The sequence below is a fragment of the Cephus cinctus genome, unplaced genomic scaffold (assembly GCF_000341935.2).
Source record: "Cephus cinctus unplaced genomic scaffold, Ccin1 Ccin1_scaffold0577, whole genome shotgun sequence".
In the NCBI taxonomy this organism is placed as follows: domain Eukaryota; kingdom Metazoa; phylum Arthropoda; class Insecta; order Hymenoptera; family Cephidae; genus Cephus; species Cephus cinctus.
Window position 1 is genome coordinate 249,606 of NW_014333226.1, and position 16,469 is coordinate 266,074.

At 40.3% G+C, this 16,469-nt stretch overlaps 1 protein-coding gene across 1 annotated transcript; it reads right to left on the reverse strand.

The window, feature by feature from the left end:
- Positions 1–10,876: 10,876 nt before the first annotated feature.
- On the reverse strand, positions 10,877–13,365 carry LOC107268640 (organic cation transporter protein-like). The gene is made up of 6 exons (XM_015741628.2): positions 13,240–13,365; positions 12,794–13,161; positions 12,293–12,735; positions 12,044–12,229; positions 11,354–11,891; positions 10,877–11,297 (listed from the first exon to the last, which is right to left on the reverse strand). The coding sequence occupies exons 1-6, from the start codon at positions 13,295–13,297 to the stop codon at positions 10,962–10,964; spliced, it is 1,929 nt and encodes a 642-aa protein (XP_015597114.2). The 5' UTR covers positions 13,298–13,365; the 3' UTR covers positions 10,877–10,961.
- Between the last annotated feature and the right edge of the window lie 3,104 nt (positions 13,366–16,469).

A 16,469-nucleotide genomic window follows, 5' to 3' on the forward strand; every position in this document is an offset into this window, starting at 1 on the left:
GGGGGAGGGGGGGCTGTTGAGAAGAAGGGCGTCTTTCCGAGGAATGGCAAGGATGCTGGAAAATATAGAAAAGGATGAAAAGTCTGGGAAAAATGGAAGGAAAGAAATTCTAACGGGGAGAGACTATCTACAAGTCTCTCCATCCGAGGTTTTATTGGCCTTTTTATGGCACGAATAAACGGCCCCGTTACGCGGATTTACATACCGTTTGTTTCATGATTCACTGCCTTCCATTCGCCACCCTATGGTATGTACCCAAGTTCTGAATTTTTTGGTATGTACACGAAGAAACTTATTCTTGCTCTTTTTTTTTTCTTTATTTTTTTCTTCAAATATTATTATTATATTTTTTAAAGGGTAAAATTGAATGCCATTCTTTGTGGTCTGTGCATTGTGAACGATACCGACAGTGTGATGGGGATTCGTTGGTGTGACGCAATGAATAAAGTTGGCGCATGCTCATAGCGTTAGACTATCGAGAGTCAAGAGTCAGAATTGTGTAAGGTCATCGCGAGGAGAATATTTTATAATTAATTTGTTAGCGTTTCATGTCAAATTACATAAAAATAAGCGTAAAATGTGGCTGTTGTAACAGTTAAAGAACTTGCGTCAATCGTACGAGGAAATTTTTTCTTTTAATCTTTCTGTTTTTAGCCTGGCCACCCCCTTCGTTTCGCAACTTTAAAAATAACATGTTGTTCTTCGTTGATCTTGAAGCTAATGGTAATTTTCGTAAGAATTGCATCAGGCTTTTGACTATCTCCGAAAGTGAAATAAGGTTAGGAAATTCTTATCCGACACAACGTTATTTGTGTCTATGGTCGATCCACGATTTCTACGTATTATCTTTTTTATCAGAGTTCACGAACAATGCGATCCTTAAGGAAATTATACGTGGCTTTTTATAAAGTCACAAAAATTTATATTAAAATATTAAAATAAAATATATTTCAGTATAAAACCATACACGCGTATACCCTGTGACCAAAATTTTATTCAGAGCCACGTGTCGTCTGCCGGAGACTTGATTGTTTTTTATCTGTCAAACAAAACATTGAACACGTGGACTGACTATAGTGACTATAGTTAATTTATGAAATCCATGTGTATTTTCGACAGATTGAAAACAATAGTCTTTAGCAAGGCTTTCGTGTCACTGCATAAAGTCTACGTTACAAAGTATGCATATGCATGGTTTTACACTTAATACGTTTTATTTTTTTACTTTACCATATACGCTATAGAAAACCACGTGACGTTTGGTTAGAAGTGCGTTGCATGCGAACTGTCAAAAAATCAGAGCGAACTCGTGGATCGACTATATACATTCGTAATTTTCTATCAAAATTACACGAATGGAATATACAGGAAAGACGATGAAAAAAAAAATGTATGAAAAACGTATGTAATAAAAATAGTTAAAAGTAATTGGACAATTCCATGGGTATCAACATGGGGTTGATCCGACGGGAACAGAAGTCGCTAAAGGAAGAAACTGTCAATCGGCAAAATGCAAAGAGCACTTTTAAAACGACTGTCAGAATAACTAAAATGAAATTTTAGAACCAATCACATTCGAACTCCCAATGCAGCCTATACCCATTTCGATTAACTCCATACGTGATTTATTACAAGGGTTGCAACCTGACTATATTTATTTCCGGCCAATACAGTTACAAATCCAATATCGTCCTTGAGTCTTAAAAAAGTAATAAAAATAATATTTTCAATATTTTGAATAGCATCGATCACTACCCCTATCACTGGACCAATAACACCCTCGAAAATTAATTTACTAAAAAATTCAACGAACCGTTACAGATCATAGCCGATCGTCACGTGTCATTTGATTTCAATTCCTGTAGGTATCATCCCCAATAGCTAACACAATAACCCCTATTAAACAAATAGTCCTGATCACCAGTATCTACACCCCATATTATATATATATATATATATCTGCACTCAGCACGCTTCAACTCACCCCTATAACACAATACGCCCACCCCACAATCAGCTTCAACGTAACCAACCCTCCCTAATACAATTTGAGTTAACTGCAGGGGACGATCGTTTATGTGCTCGGTATACCCTGTATAAACTGTAAGTATACAATACATAATATACTCCATGGGGTTCGGTTCGATTCTATGGTGGAGGATATACCCGTCAACCCTGTGTTATTTTAGCCGCACGATACATTACGGCTCGCAGGGGTAGTTCTCCCTTATACAACATTATACCAGGATCTTACTTCATTCATCTTGAATAGTTTGGCCATTTTGAAAATGTTACGTAGACGTACCCGTACTGGGTGTAACTTGAACTATATAAACTTGTACAAGGGCAGTTTCTAGGACTGGGCCACTCACAATGGCAAGCCAATGTATTTTTTTTTCTAAAAAAAAAAACATGTGGCACAAAAATTCTAACCTAATTTAACCTAACAAACTACTACTTAGTCCATCACAATTCCGAGTGTCTGGCAAAAAATTTTTTTGGAAAATTTGGTGTGAGTGCCGCTTTATGGTCCCGAAAGTATACGTTACGTACCGAAAATCTTTCAGACCCGTCTTGAAAAGCACCAAGTTTCCTAAAAACTGCCAATACTCAAGACAAAAAGTCCTGAAGAGTACCCTTTGACATGTATATACACACGCATATAATATATTATATATATATATATTGCGTATATGGTATAAGAGTAATAGCATTATGAAAGCGAACCAACGAACCGTACGATATATAAAATCAGTTTAAAAATCTTAGCTCCTTTATTAAAGTGTATTAATTTAATCAACCGAAGTTTATGTATAGCTGGATGTCAGAGGTTATCTTACTTAACACACGTGTCAGGCGTAATTACGGGCATTTATCGTATATCTTGGAAAAAATTACATAATTACGTTATCACTTTATAATAATATACTTGTAGTATATTTATCTACTTTACGTTATTTACTAATAACGCTATTCCCTCTCCTTATCAGTGCACTGCTTCTCTTCGGTATTTTATCATATCTTTGACTGGCCGTCATGTACTTTGTGTCATTATTATGCTGCATTATCTTTTCTTTCGGTACATTTTTACACAACTCGTATTACTATACCGTATACTTTTGTGAAAATGTAATACATATATATTTTCCTGAAAAATTATTAATGCTGGATTGAAGATTTTGATGACAGTTATCAGATGCTGTCAGATTGTTATAAATATAAGACGGCGATTCTCGTTTGTGATTGGCTGAGCGAGTCAAGTTCACCTTAATATGATTAGAATAAATTGGTGTATATGGTTGATAAGTGATAACGATAACAAATATATAGATAGCACGAGATTGTCTTTAAGTGATTTAAACAAAATGCTTTATTATTTCTGATAATTATTATTTTATAAAATCCAAGGGCCAATAGTTAAACTGCATCCGGTTTCTGAGCTCAATGAACCGATGAATCCGATCGATCTCATCGATCAAGGCGTAACCCTAAATCCGGCTCGTTTTCTCTCCGGTATACTTTCGCGCCTCAGGAGTTCCTCGAATGGATTAAATTCCTTTTAATTTTCTATTTTCATTCACCAGACCCACACTGGCATATATCTCTTTATTATGTGAACGATAAATTTGACATATCGATAAATCGATACAATGCAATTGATTCACCATAAAAGTACGAATAAATGCATTAGATTATATTTACCGCAAAGATATATTTACGAGAGGAGAATTAGGGATCATTGAGTATCATTATATCTATGACAAGGAGAAAGTGAATATTTTTTTTTGAAAAATGTATTTTAAACCTTTTAAAATCAATGCCGATCTGCTTCGATGAATCTTATTGTTATAGTCAATGGTCGTCGAGTGACGTCCCAAGTCAATCGACTATTGGTACGACATCGTGAAATAATTTCGAGAAAATATTTTATATGCAGAATCTCTTTGACAGCCCGTAACGTAAACATCGAATAAAGTGCACAGCTCGTATCTCGAAATGTACGTGAGACGAACGAATGACAGTTGCGCGTATAGGTTATAAGCTAATATGTTTTTTCACACCGTTCGGCCTTCGTCGTACGAGCGTGCGAAACGGAGGGGACGCGTGTCAATCCGAAAAATTGTTAACGGGTGTGAATTATTTTTCCACAATGCGAATGAATGTTTACGACAGACCGATGACGTAGTCGCGGCTATTAACGGTGAGGAGTCAAGCGTCGTCAAGTTTATGTCGTCGAGTGGTAGCGTTCGTAACGTCGGCGCATGCGCAGTAGACGAGATGCCTGCGCGCGCACACCCGGTCGAACGCGAGCGTTGAATTTTCACGTTGTCGGTAAAACTGTTTAAATCAACTGTCACAACTGTCCCTCTGGTTGTGCCAGTAAAAATATTCTTCGAGGACAACGAGTAAGTACGAGGGGAAGATGTCTAGGGGACGAGAAAATTTTTCCTACCCATAGGATAAGTGAGAAATCATTTCTCCTATGGGAATATAAATGCGTATAGGTTAGGTTAGATTACGCTGTATGTATGTATATATATACATAGAGATCGGTCCATAGAGCGCAAAATAGTCGTAAATCAGTCTGGAGGTACGACAGACTCGAATAGAGTTCAGAAGCCAGATTGCGTCGCGTAGGAAGCTGGTAGGTTTTGCATTGCCGCGAATCTTATCGTAATCCATACATATGACTAAATTGACGACGCCATTAATAAATTCATTTAATTTAATACTTGGCGCGAAATACGAGCAATCTTGTGCGAAGGTCCACTTATTCATGTGCGTATGTCTATATATATACATATATAATAAACAGTAACAATTTCAAATTTATTATTTACATTGTCACGTAAATATCAATGATTACTCTTTCAGATAACAAATTTTCTACGTGACATGTATTAGACACTATCTGGTATATTAACTATTCATAGAAGTGTTAGATGATTTCTGAAGAATACGAAGCAACTCAAATTTTTCTTTTTTTTTCCTTCATGATTTATATTTCCAAATGGCACTATAGCAGGACACGGATATCAATAGATTATGCCTTTAGTAACATCCGGCGTAAGTTAGTGATGCCAGGCATGGTTGCCTGGGTATACGAACGGGTTGACTCTAGGGAAACAAATGACTTTTATTGAATGAAAAAAGTAAACAGTCAAGAAATCATTTGGCAAGAAGCAAAAAGTACGCGAGTAATGTTTCTATACCCTATAGATAATTAGGGGGTCCTTATCACGCAAGGGTCTCTAGACTCAAGGACCGTTTTAAACTCTTCGTCTTTCTGGTCTTTAGCTTTACGTATAGGTACACTGTATAAGTAGACACGTAAACAGACTCGTAGGAGACGTAGGAGAGAAATAAGGGTGTAAAGAAGCCGCAAGATCAGCACACGCTGCTCCGCAAGCCCATTCAGTCGACTCGAGTCTCAAGTCTTGACTCAAACCTGACGCGAGTCTTGACTTTCTGACCAATTTCAGTCGATAAAATCGCATGAGCTCAGCAACCAACTATCTTTCACCTCGGCTCGTTGCTTCTCGAACAACCTGGCAATTTTCACCTAGCACTCATAGAACACCGATCTTCTCTCGGAAGGATTGACCCTTTTCTTCTCCCAGTTCTTCTTTTGTCTCTGCCTTCCGTTCCTCCTGTTAGGTTAGGTTAGAAACGATCAGGAAGATTGAGGTGATTGCTGCGGACAACTACTGTTTGTTTAGCGCTCTTACCGTTGAGCCTGTGAAATGAGGCTTTGTGAATTTTCACAATTTTTGTTTTCCTTTTTTTTTTTAAGATCCACCACCAGGGACTCCTGACTGTAAACCAAACCCATGGGAATTACCGGTGGAGATGCTCCTGCAATTTCGAGTTACTACCAAGCAGTCGGGACTCTAGTCGATGGCGTCAAAACCAAAGCTGCATGGCTGCGTTCACTCTGGATTCCGGTAGCAGCCGTGTGGATTCCTCGACGGTGCCTCGGCGTAGTCAGCGCCAGTACGGCTGATCCGTCCTTACGACTTCCGCCCCCTTTTAGAATCACTTGGGACTTACCCACGGGTCGATACCGAACAAAAAGGAAATTGTCTTCCTGGTAGATCCTTCGTGGTCTGGCCCACTGAAGTGCGGAGGGCTGCAATTGATTCCTGTGAAACTGGGGAATGACAGCTTACAGTTGGCAGTTACGTGCCAATTGGATTGGTGTCTATTGATTGTGAAACAGTAGCGAAACTTCGATTTACCTGAATGTTCCAAGTATAAAGTATTGCTAGAACCTATGGTAGGCAACAGGAATATTTTTCTCGATATTACCAATTTAATTAGTAACGATTACTTAAGTGCTAATTAAGGAAAATTAATTTAATCTTGATTTTCTGTCACACTAAATCCACTTGGATTGATATGACTAACAAGGAAGATTACCTTGGCGACGCTTCGAAACATAGAATCTTTTTTAATATGTTGCAGAGCCACTCAAAATACATCCGTATGCAAAAAATTATCCTATATGAACAATTGATGGGTCGGAATAGCCCTAAAAAATTGTTGGATTCCCAGTTTTTTTTTTTCAGTGTATCTCGTAAGCTATACACCATCTACCTTTTTGATCGTTGTGTTTCAGAATTTTTTTTTCTTTTTTTCCCTAACATATTCTAAGACCAATAGTGGTATTTATGCACGAAACGTTCCAGAAATCGTTTCCAGTGGGCTGCTAATTTCTTTGCATACGTATCTTGAGTAGCTCTGCAAAATATTAAAAAAACATCCTATTTTTCGGGACGTCACCAAGGTAACCTTCCTTGTAAGTGGTTCGAATGTAAATGTTCTGTGGTAAAAAATGATATTCAAATAAGAGGAACATAGGAGGAAATATCATTAATGATCTCTTCGACCCTCAATGACCTCCGTGTTGGTCTATATAAACGAAGTAGCTACGTAAAGAGAGGTTAGAGCTCGCTGAGACTTCAGCCTGGTCGACAGCCACCTGGTCGACTAGCTCCCTTAAAATTAATCGACTGTGCTCTACAAATTGATTTCGAGCAAAAGGAAAAAATAAATCTATACCGACGGAATGGGTCTCTCCGGTTCAGAGCGGATGCCTGTGCTGGCTTATACGAGGGGAGACTGGGCTCTTAACGCTTTTGGGACCCCTTTAAGATCCTGAATGACCTGCTACCGAATCACCACGTGTAAACTTAGATTCATCAACCATAATAATAATATCTCACGCTATAGATACAAGTAGATTATAATTAATTAAGAATTATATACAGTACGATGGTTACTAATTTTCTTATGTCAACTAGATCATCAGGTACTTCAATCTTAATCACAAGACTGACTTACGTCATAAAGGGCTGTATAAGATTTTTACTGAAAACTCGTTCAAAGTCTCGGCTGCCTTAACGATGAAAAAGAGGTCGACCGTGTGTCAACCTTTTATATTTAAACATTGAAATAGTCGCGAGAAACGACTCTTGCAACGGCGTCAATGAAACACGGCATTAACAGTTTCGACACGACCTGTCCCGTTGAGCTCGTTCTCATGAGAACGGCATCGCCGCCAATCCCATCTCAGCTTGACGAGATGGTAGAAGATGGTGCAATCAGGATCAGCAAAAATATCCGATATTGCTAGGGAATGCGATAACGAACAGCTAATAACATAAAACCATACCAGCGATCTAATCACTAGTTTTCGGTACGAAAGACTCGCGCATGCGAGTCACGTGATGATACGTAAATCTAACCTCAAAAAAAAATTGACTAAAAATGATTGTAAAAAATGAGAAAATTTTTGGTCAATTAAAATTTGTATCTTTTCTATACCTTACGAAGTAGCCGAAAACATGAGAAACCACTAGAGCTTAGTGTGAGAATGGTGAAGCGAAGAGGCGAAACCGGAGTGCGAGCGAGCGAGTAAATGAAGGAGAGAGAAAAAAAGAGTATATACGTGCGTGACTCGTTGTAGGTGGGTATAATCGCCGAGACACAACGGCTCTCGGGTTGTTTTCCTGAGATTTATTGGCTCCACGCCCGCCGCGGAATTGGACAGAATTATAATTGGCTCGCGTAATTTATTAATGAATTTACGACGTTTGCTCCGATTCTCCAGCTCGCACTCGCCGGCGACCTGTCGACCATCCCCACGGCACCGATACTCCGGTGCACCGAACCAATCAATCCTAAATCACCCGCGTAACGCGCCATTGCTGATCCACGATACGGAACTCAGCCACTTCCAGCAGCCGTTTAGTCTTATCGGATATGGTACAGAGAACGTGCTGCTTGGCTTAATTAGCCTCTACCCGGTGACCACATATTATCCAACCAAATTCATATATCGACCATATCAGTATTAGGTATCGCTACCGTACACGTCCAGGTGCGTCCTAACCTAACATTCCAGATCTTCGGCCATTAGCGAGCACGGTGTACTGCCATGCCGGCTATCGAACAAGAATATCTTTTCATAACGATTTACATAAAATAAATCCAAGTTTCCTCATCGGTATCTCTAGTCGTGAGCGTCTTGTCTGGCTGTTCTTAAGGTATTACAGAATAAAATATTAGTAATTTGCTAATGAGCAACTTTTCTTTATACCAAACGATTCATTGCGAGTTAACCCGATCGTCATTATCGTTAACCCGCTGGCCCATTTTCTGTGTCTTCGACGTAGCCAGTGCGTCGTGGACCAGGAGTTATTACCGTTGCGACAAACTACTCTCGGCGTCCTCGCTTTTATTGGACGCGTTACGGAGCTGCTGGAGCCTCTCGGTTTCACGTGCTTTCCTGATCATTCTGTCTCAGCCGTTGACTCCTTTGCCGACGGGGAAGCTGTAAAATACTTGACGTATGCGTTTGACATTTTCCCACTCTCCTCGACCCTCGTACTCGGTCCTTTTACTAGTTCCGCTTTATTCTCTCCTCTCTGGTACATAACCTCCCCTTTACGTATAGACGCCAAAAACACCCAAGTCCATCGGTTCTACCGAGTCCATTACATTTGTAACATTTTCGCTTTTACGATTTTACAGCTGGTTTGCATTTCTACGATACACGTGGCTGTACATACTACTATGTATAGTATGGAATTGGTATATATATATATATATATATACAATATATATATAATATTTACAGTATGGTATATATGTGCCACTGTGCGCGCGTATAAGGGAGGCGTCCGTCGACGTTGACGCCCTCTGTTTTTCAACGTCGGAAACAGAACCACTTCTAACAATTTCACAAGTCAGTCAGTTGGATTGGCAGCCATGCGAAATGGTCCTAACGTTCTACCAACACTTCGGCGCCACTTTACTGACACCGAAGAAAATCACAAGCTACTACCAGAGGGGGTTGACTCGCTGAAAGCTCCCCCTTAACCTACAAAGGATTCCATTTTCTCAAATAATCCCGAAAACGCGATAGAAAAGTCGTAAAGTCCCGAGGCAATCTTCGCTTTACGAGTTTTCCGGAAACCGACGTGGTCCCCTACTTCTCGGAGGAGACGGGACCGGATCGTCATCGTTTCCAAACGGGTCCACCTATGTATATGACCTATAACGATCATTGTCATCGTATACGATGTATGTTTGGATATGAGTTATTGGACGTTGGGGGACATTTTCTGGTTGGTTTCCAATGGGCGTGGGGCCCAGGGACCCGTCGCCCGGTCATTATGGTCCCATTAGTTGTATCGAGTGACGAGTTCAGTTTGTTTCATTTTTGACTATGGCTCGTACGAGCGACATTTTCTGTCTTGAATATTTTAACGTTCACAATATACCTTATGCGGATACTGATAATGGTTACTTGCGAGGATCTCTTTTTTAAACGTTTTTAATTGCAGGATTCGCACCGTGACAGTCTTCAGCCGGTCGCTTTGACTCGTCCGATAATGGAGCACGATACGGCTGACACCTTTTTTCTGTCTTTTTATTTGTTACCTCTTCAATTTGCGTCTTCTCTTTATCTTGCCATCGACGAGAGAGCACGATTTTAATGGCGTCGTCCGTTTTCATCGATGGCAAAGTTAATTCTGATATTATATCGTAATTGATGCCATTATCGTTGCTATGACAATTATGACTGGTAATTTAAAGTCCTCAGCGTGTCCCCGACACGACAATCGAGTCCTTCGACGCTCTTACTTTGCTCTTTAATTGACTGCCTCTAATGACATTTCTTTCATCTATCATTCGCTTGGGCTGCTTTCGCCGTTTATTCTTGTTTTGTCTTTTGGACTTTTATTCTCATTAACTTTTTATTTGCTTACAGACCTTCTACTTCTTCAGTTCGTGTTTATCTGCTCTTGTGCAATTTATTATGTACGGCAATGAGCGAATCGCACGTCCGAAACTTATTTGAAACTCGTTCTTGTAAGGAGAGTCGAGTGAAATCGAGTCTGCTAATTTTCAAAGTCCACGCAATTTCTCATTCTCATAACCACCCAGCACGAAGGGACCACGCCTACGTGTCCCGACTCGAAAAACCGTACCAGTTTCGGTTTTATGTGTTTTCGTAGAAAAATGCGAAATACGAGTACTGCTGCGCGGACAAGTTCGACCTAAACGAAACCACATGTCGGGTCCTCCAAGGGTCTGTTGTCACTAATTCTAGTAATTAACCAGATACTTTAGGATCGCCTTTTGGGACCCTCTAAGACCCGACCATCGGTATGTTTAGACTTTTCGCTATCAAAATAACCTTTCACTTCCAAGCATTGGACCTCGTGCTTTTACTAAGAGAAATACGTGGACTTTTATAAAAATCCAATGAAACCCTCAAATCTTTGATTAAAAATATTTTATCGAAACTCACTCATCGCTTTCTATTTACATTATCTTTGAGCGTCGATATCATCAGAGCCTTCAAAATATCCTGACTTCAACTAGATTTCCTATTCCGTCGTGTCAGCTTCGTTAGTCGAGCTTTCCATATTCAACCCGGCTTACCGTTCTCATCCTCTTTCCAATTTTTGTCTTCTGTTAGCTACTTCCGGTTGAGAACTTTGCATTTCCTCATTACGTTTTCTCAGTATACTCACGTATTCCTCAGGAGTCTCAGCCGAGCTCGTTCTTGACTCTCGAGTATCGATATCACTGATTATCTGTCTGCGAGCCTTGAGCCGGGTTTCATTTCCGGTATAACCGGAAACCATACTGCTACGAAGAACATCGCCGCGTGAAACTGGTCTATTGGCATGAAGATAATGTCTATTTAGAACCGTATGAAAATTCTTCCTCTTGATTGGGCAATCAGTGATTTTCTGATTAATTCCAAATAATTCACCGTCCTGAAAATAATAATAAATTAAAAAACTATCACGCGCAAAGTGACCGCTCGACTTACCAGCAGAGTCTGAGGTAGGTGCTCTTTTAGAGTTTCCGGCAAAAAAATACTAAGAACTCCAGCGACCATGCAGACACTACCCATAATCATCATTGGTATGTTATATTGAATTTTACTGGTATAAGCCACGAATGGACTCAACATGGATGCCGCGTAACCCATATTGTGAATAAACGCTACACCCTCCGCCCTCACTACTGTAGGCAGCAATTCGGAGGCATATTGAAGTGCGATGTTTGATGCAATATTCAAAAAAAATCTTCCAATTATAGCAAAAGTCGCATAGTACATTCCAATAGGCGCAACGCATGCGCAGAAGCAGGCTAATCCGGATAAGAAAATGGCGCCGATAAGCATCCATCTTCGACCACAGACATCGAGAGTAATTGTAATGAGGACCTCAGCCGGCAATTCGGTGGATGCTCCAATGGTAAATGACGTGAAGACGTCATGACCAAGATTTTCTAAGCAACGTATGTGACAGTCATAAACCATTGCTATGATACTCCATCCTATGATTAGAAGTACGGTAAAGGTCCTAGAAAAAGAAAGGGGAATAGAAAAATCAGCTGATCGATCAGGTAGAGTCGAAACAAAAGATTTTTCGAAGTGCCATCTTCTTATGAATTTCACGGTAACAAAGTCCCCCAGCCATTAATCACGAATCGACATTATGTAATATATGAATACCTGAGTCTGGGAGTCTTAAATAAAACAAATATATTGTAATCCTCTTCGGATGAACTTTCAGGAGAGTCCATGCAGTCGTCTATAAACTTTTCGTAAATATCTTGCGGCACGTCGGTTTTATTGATCCTCTCAATGCTCCGTATTATTCGCACAGCTTTTTCAATTTTACCCTTGCTGATCAGCCATCTGAAAATAAATGAGCAAACGATGCTCGCAACGCGATTTCTCAATTTTTTTGTCAGACTGTACCTCACACTTTCCGGTACGATCCAAGGCGTCAGAATCACAAAGCACATTGGCACTGACGTAACCACGGCTAATGTCTTCCAATTGGCAACGTAATAAGCTATCCAAGGTAAACACATACAACCCATAGTATAAAATACACCGTATGACATGTTCCCTACGAAAGTCCGACATTTAGGACCGATGTACTCGAGCACGAGTATATACATAATCACAAAGGTATTGTCATAAGCGAAGCCTACGATAAATCTACAAAGACTAAATTGCCAAAACGCCGTGCTGAATGTAGTCGCGAGACCACCGATCAGACCCATTACGTTCGTACATACGAGAACTGGAATGCGACCTTTCTTATCGGCCAGCCAGCCAAATAAAAATCCGCCACATATTGAGCCAATGAAAAAAATACTCTGAGCCAAATTTACCAGATAAGCTTGATCGCAGACCTAAAACATATATTGATTATTAATACCTTTTATTATATTAAAACATAATTTCACAAACCCAGCCTTGTTCCGTAGCTATGGTAGAGTATGGCATGTCCCTTGTAAAATTATAATCCCAACTGTGACACTTCTTGATCGGCCACTCTTTATTGGACCGACTGGCATTCACTATCTGATCTATGGGTACGTCATAGATCCAGCATCTTGAATAGGAAACGTCACCACTCTCGAAAGGCACCTGATCCGCTTTTGGTATTGCGATGTCCCGCAGACGCTCTATAGAGATTCCGGTTCCTTCGGGCAGCGTGCACCAGTGCTCGACCGGGACCAGGGTGAGGAAGATTTGGGTGAAGTAGACGAAAGTCAAAAAGAAGCAAAACGGCATCAGCATCACGAAGAGAGCCTTTTGATAGATGCCGAATTCTCCTATTTTTTTGAAAAAGTTCATCCGGACGTGAAAATAAAATTTATCTAGAAAATGGATATCCGAATGAAGAAATTTACCAAGATACAGGAGTATGTCGTCCAACGTGACAAGGTCGGAATTAACATCGTTCCTCATGATCTTGTCTCAATGATAATTAAATGTAAATGGGAAACCGATCCATAACCTCGTAACCTAAATCTGAGAATAAATTCAGAACGACGCATAGCGAAGTTGGCTATGAGTGAATAAATGAGATCGAGAAGGATCGATACTTTTATGACGTCACATAAAATCTACCGTCCTACATTCAACTCGAGTATTAACGATCTCGGTGGCATTGTCATCTCATATCCGAAAATCGTTCCCTCTCACGAGCCAATCAGCGTCGCCGTTTAGCTAATGCTTATAACGAGCCTCGAGGGATGATCCAGCATGGTGCTCATGGTTAGCAGGGGTGGCTCGTAACTGGATGGGTAGGGCTCTAACGTTTTACCCTCTTTCACCCTGTATTTTCTCCCCCCCACTTGGGATACCGTTCTACGCTCCGCTTTGGAGTTTCCCACTTTGGCGTCGCGACGCTATAGGAACGTGAACGCGCCGAGAAGTGGTAGCAATGGAGTCGGTACTGGGCGCTCTGCTGAATTTCCAATTTACGGCGCCTGGTAATCCACCGATTTACATATTATTATGAAAAGCTCGCTTCCACTTCCTACCAAGCACAAGAACGTGCCGTAGGTAGTAAGTAAATATACGTATATAAAAATTGTATCTAAATTTCCATGAAGTAAAATATATCGCGGAGCAAAATGATCTTTTCGATGACTTTACGTGGTGTCAAAAAATAAAATGATAAAAAAAAATGAATTATTTTTTAATTTACCAAAAAAAATAATTTTCAGAAGTATCTTGATACGTATGTAGGATAGGAATATTTTTTTATCATTGACTTATCTGGGATTTGTTTTTCCCAGAAGGGAGATGAAGAACTTCGCAATTACCAGTAAGGGATGCTCGCTGGATGAAAGCTGCTTGCCGGCCTAATGTCGATGAAGTTTTCTTGCTCCAGGGGTGGATCGATAGGACGAATCAGGGCGCAGTTAGCTAATGTAGCCATGGCTTGGCACAGCCCCCGAGGGTGGCGGGTACTGGAGAGCCTCGAATAATGTTAGGGGTTGAACGTGCCAAGGGAAGATTTGCCAAAGGATCACATTTCGACAAAGTTTATTTCGCGTTTGTTAAATTCGAAGTTTTTTTTTTTTTTAGAAGGGATGGATACGTACCTTACCTCTACCCTCGAACCAGCCCTTCGTTGCGCAACGAAGACTTATTTCATGGATTATCCGTCGCTTCAGCGATATCATCCCCTTCCGAATTTTCAGGAGCGAACTGGAGGATCTGTTTGTGGATTCTGCGTGAGGGATTAATCTGCGGACGTGAATCATTAATTTAAAGGGTTTCGAAGACGGCGTATACTTTTTGTTAGGGGATGAAATACGTGTTGCTAGCCCACGGGAGGGTCTTGGTGTCGCTTAAACTTTCTTATAGTCTATGAATTAGTCGGGTTTTGATGGGGGCGAGTAGGAGGGAAATGGGGATGACGACGATTCGCGAGATAAAATTACATTATCACTAAAGCGTACTCCATGACGAGGGTGAAATCACGTCCCGTAATTCCTGAGCATTAAGGTAAACGTCCCTTCGCAGCGCGCAGGTTCAGTCGTCATGGCAACCGTTTCAACCCCACCTTTTCCTCCAATCAATAACTTATGAAACCATCGTCCTCCCTAACGCACACCGGCACACCCCCGTTTTTCGAAACGCCGCCATGACGGGGTCCTCGAATCTCGGCCGCCACGACCCTTGGATAAACCTTCGTAAAATAACGGCCATTTTCTTTTTGCTCTTTTACAATCGAGATGATCGTACTACTTATGTCCTTGCGAGGGTTGAATTTGCTGGGTGAGAAAGAAAATTTGGAAATTTTCAAAACACCGTCTGTATCGTCCAATTTATTAGTGAGAAATTTTTTGATGTTATCACAAATATATAATGATGAATAAACATAATAATTTCAGTCACGGTATATAAATATAATAATAACAATACGAATGATATATTCTATTCGTCGATCGAGAACGTGTAACGCAAGGTGTAATATTCATGCGTTTCCGTGAAATTAGAAAATATCGGTCATTAAAAATTAGCGTTTCGAAGTGCAAAAATTTTTTTATTAATTGATTCCAGTCATTTTTTTCTGATCATATGGTAAATTGACGGATTCCTATATATTCGATTTTCAGGGTTACGGTATATGTATATACAGGACTATTTCATTCGTAGGATATTTTAGCTTCGTATCTACTCTTATTTAAATACAAGGGGAATAATTTCATGAAATTGCACAAGAATTAAAAAAAAACCTCACGGAATTGAGGCGTCAGTTTTATAGGCGCGTGGAATAGGTACGCGAGAGCCTCTAAAACCGAAATAAAACGAGCACTTAAGTATATGCACTTCGGAGAATTTTAACGAGGCGTCCCGACGCCTCCGGCGACAAATCCTTCTAATAAGAGAGGGCGCTTCTTCTCTTAAAAATAATTAAACACTTAGGCGCATTCTCACCTACGCTCCAGGATCCTTGTAACGACTAGTGATCACATCCGCCATTTTGCAACTTCATATCAAACAAATGATACCGTCGCTTTCAATTAAAGCGTAAAGATCCTCGAGTATACGAAGAAGCGTGTATCTACTGACAAACCGGAAGTGACCCAGGAGAGATAATCAGGGGAAGTATTAAAAGACGTAAAAGAAAAAGATGCCGGGATATCCGGTACCGTGTGTTTCCATTAAGTTAACCTAAACTGCCATCAATTTAAATGCTGATGAAAGCCGGCTTGTCGTCACTGACCCCGAATATTTTCACGCCATCTATATGGATATCAGCAAACCGCGTTTGTACCAGCAAATTAAATCACCGGGGAATCCAAAGTATTTATTAGGATTTCATGTAAATTGGACTCCCGGTCCAATTTGTCCCGTCGGATCTTGGCGACAATGAAGACATGGCCCACGCGAGTACATAGCCAATCAAAAGTAACAGAGACGAAGAGTGTGTTGAATATTTTCGAAAACTTCAATACATGAAACCAATGGGATTATTTTGTTAGCGAAAAACGATTCCCACCGAAGCTATTTCAATTTTGTACATTTATTTGCTTACCTACAGCGAGTGGAGCAAAGACAGAAACAAGGATTAAAAAATTGTACAAACCGAAGCACGGCTGATCCGACGCGCGTGAAAAAT

Excerpts from the sequence above, each read along its gene's own strand:
- LOC107268640 (XM_015741628.2), bottom strand. The coding sequence starts at position 13,297 with ATGAGGAACGATGTTAATTCCGACCTTGTCACGTTGGACGACATACTC. Across the intron at positions 12,736-12,793 it reads TAGCTACGGAACAAGGCTGG|GTCTGCGATCAAGCTTATCT; the intron begins GTTTGTGAAATT and ends TATATGTTTTAG. Across the intron at positions 11,298-11,353 it reads ACCTACCTCAGACTCTGCTG|GACGGTGAATTATTTGGAAT; the intron begins GTAAGTCGAGCG and ends TATTATTTTCAG.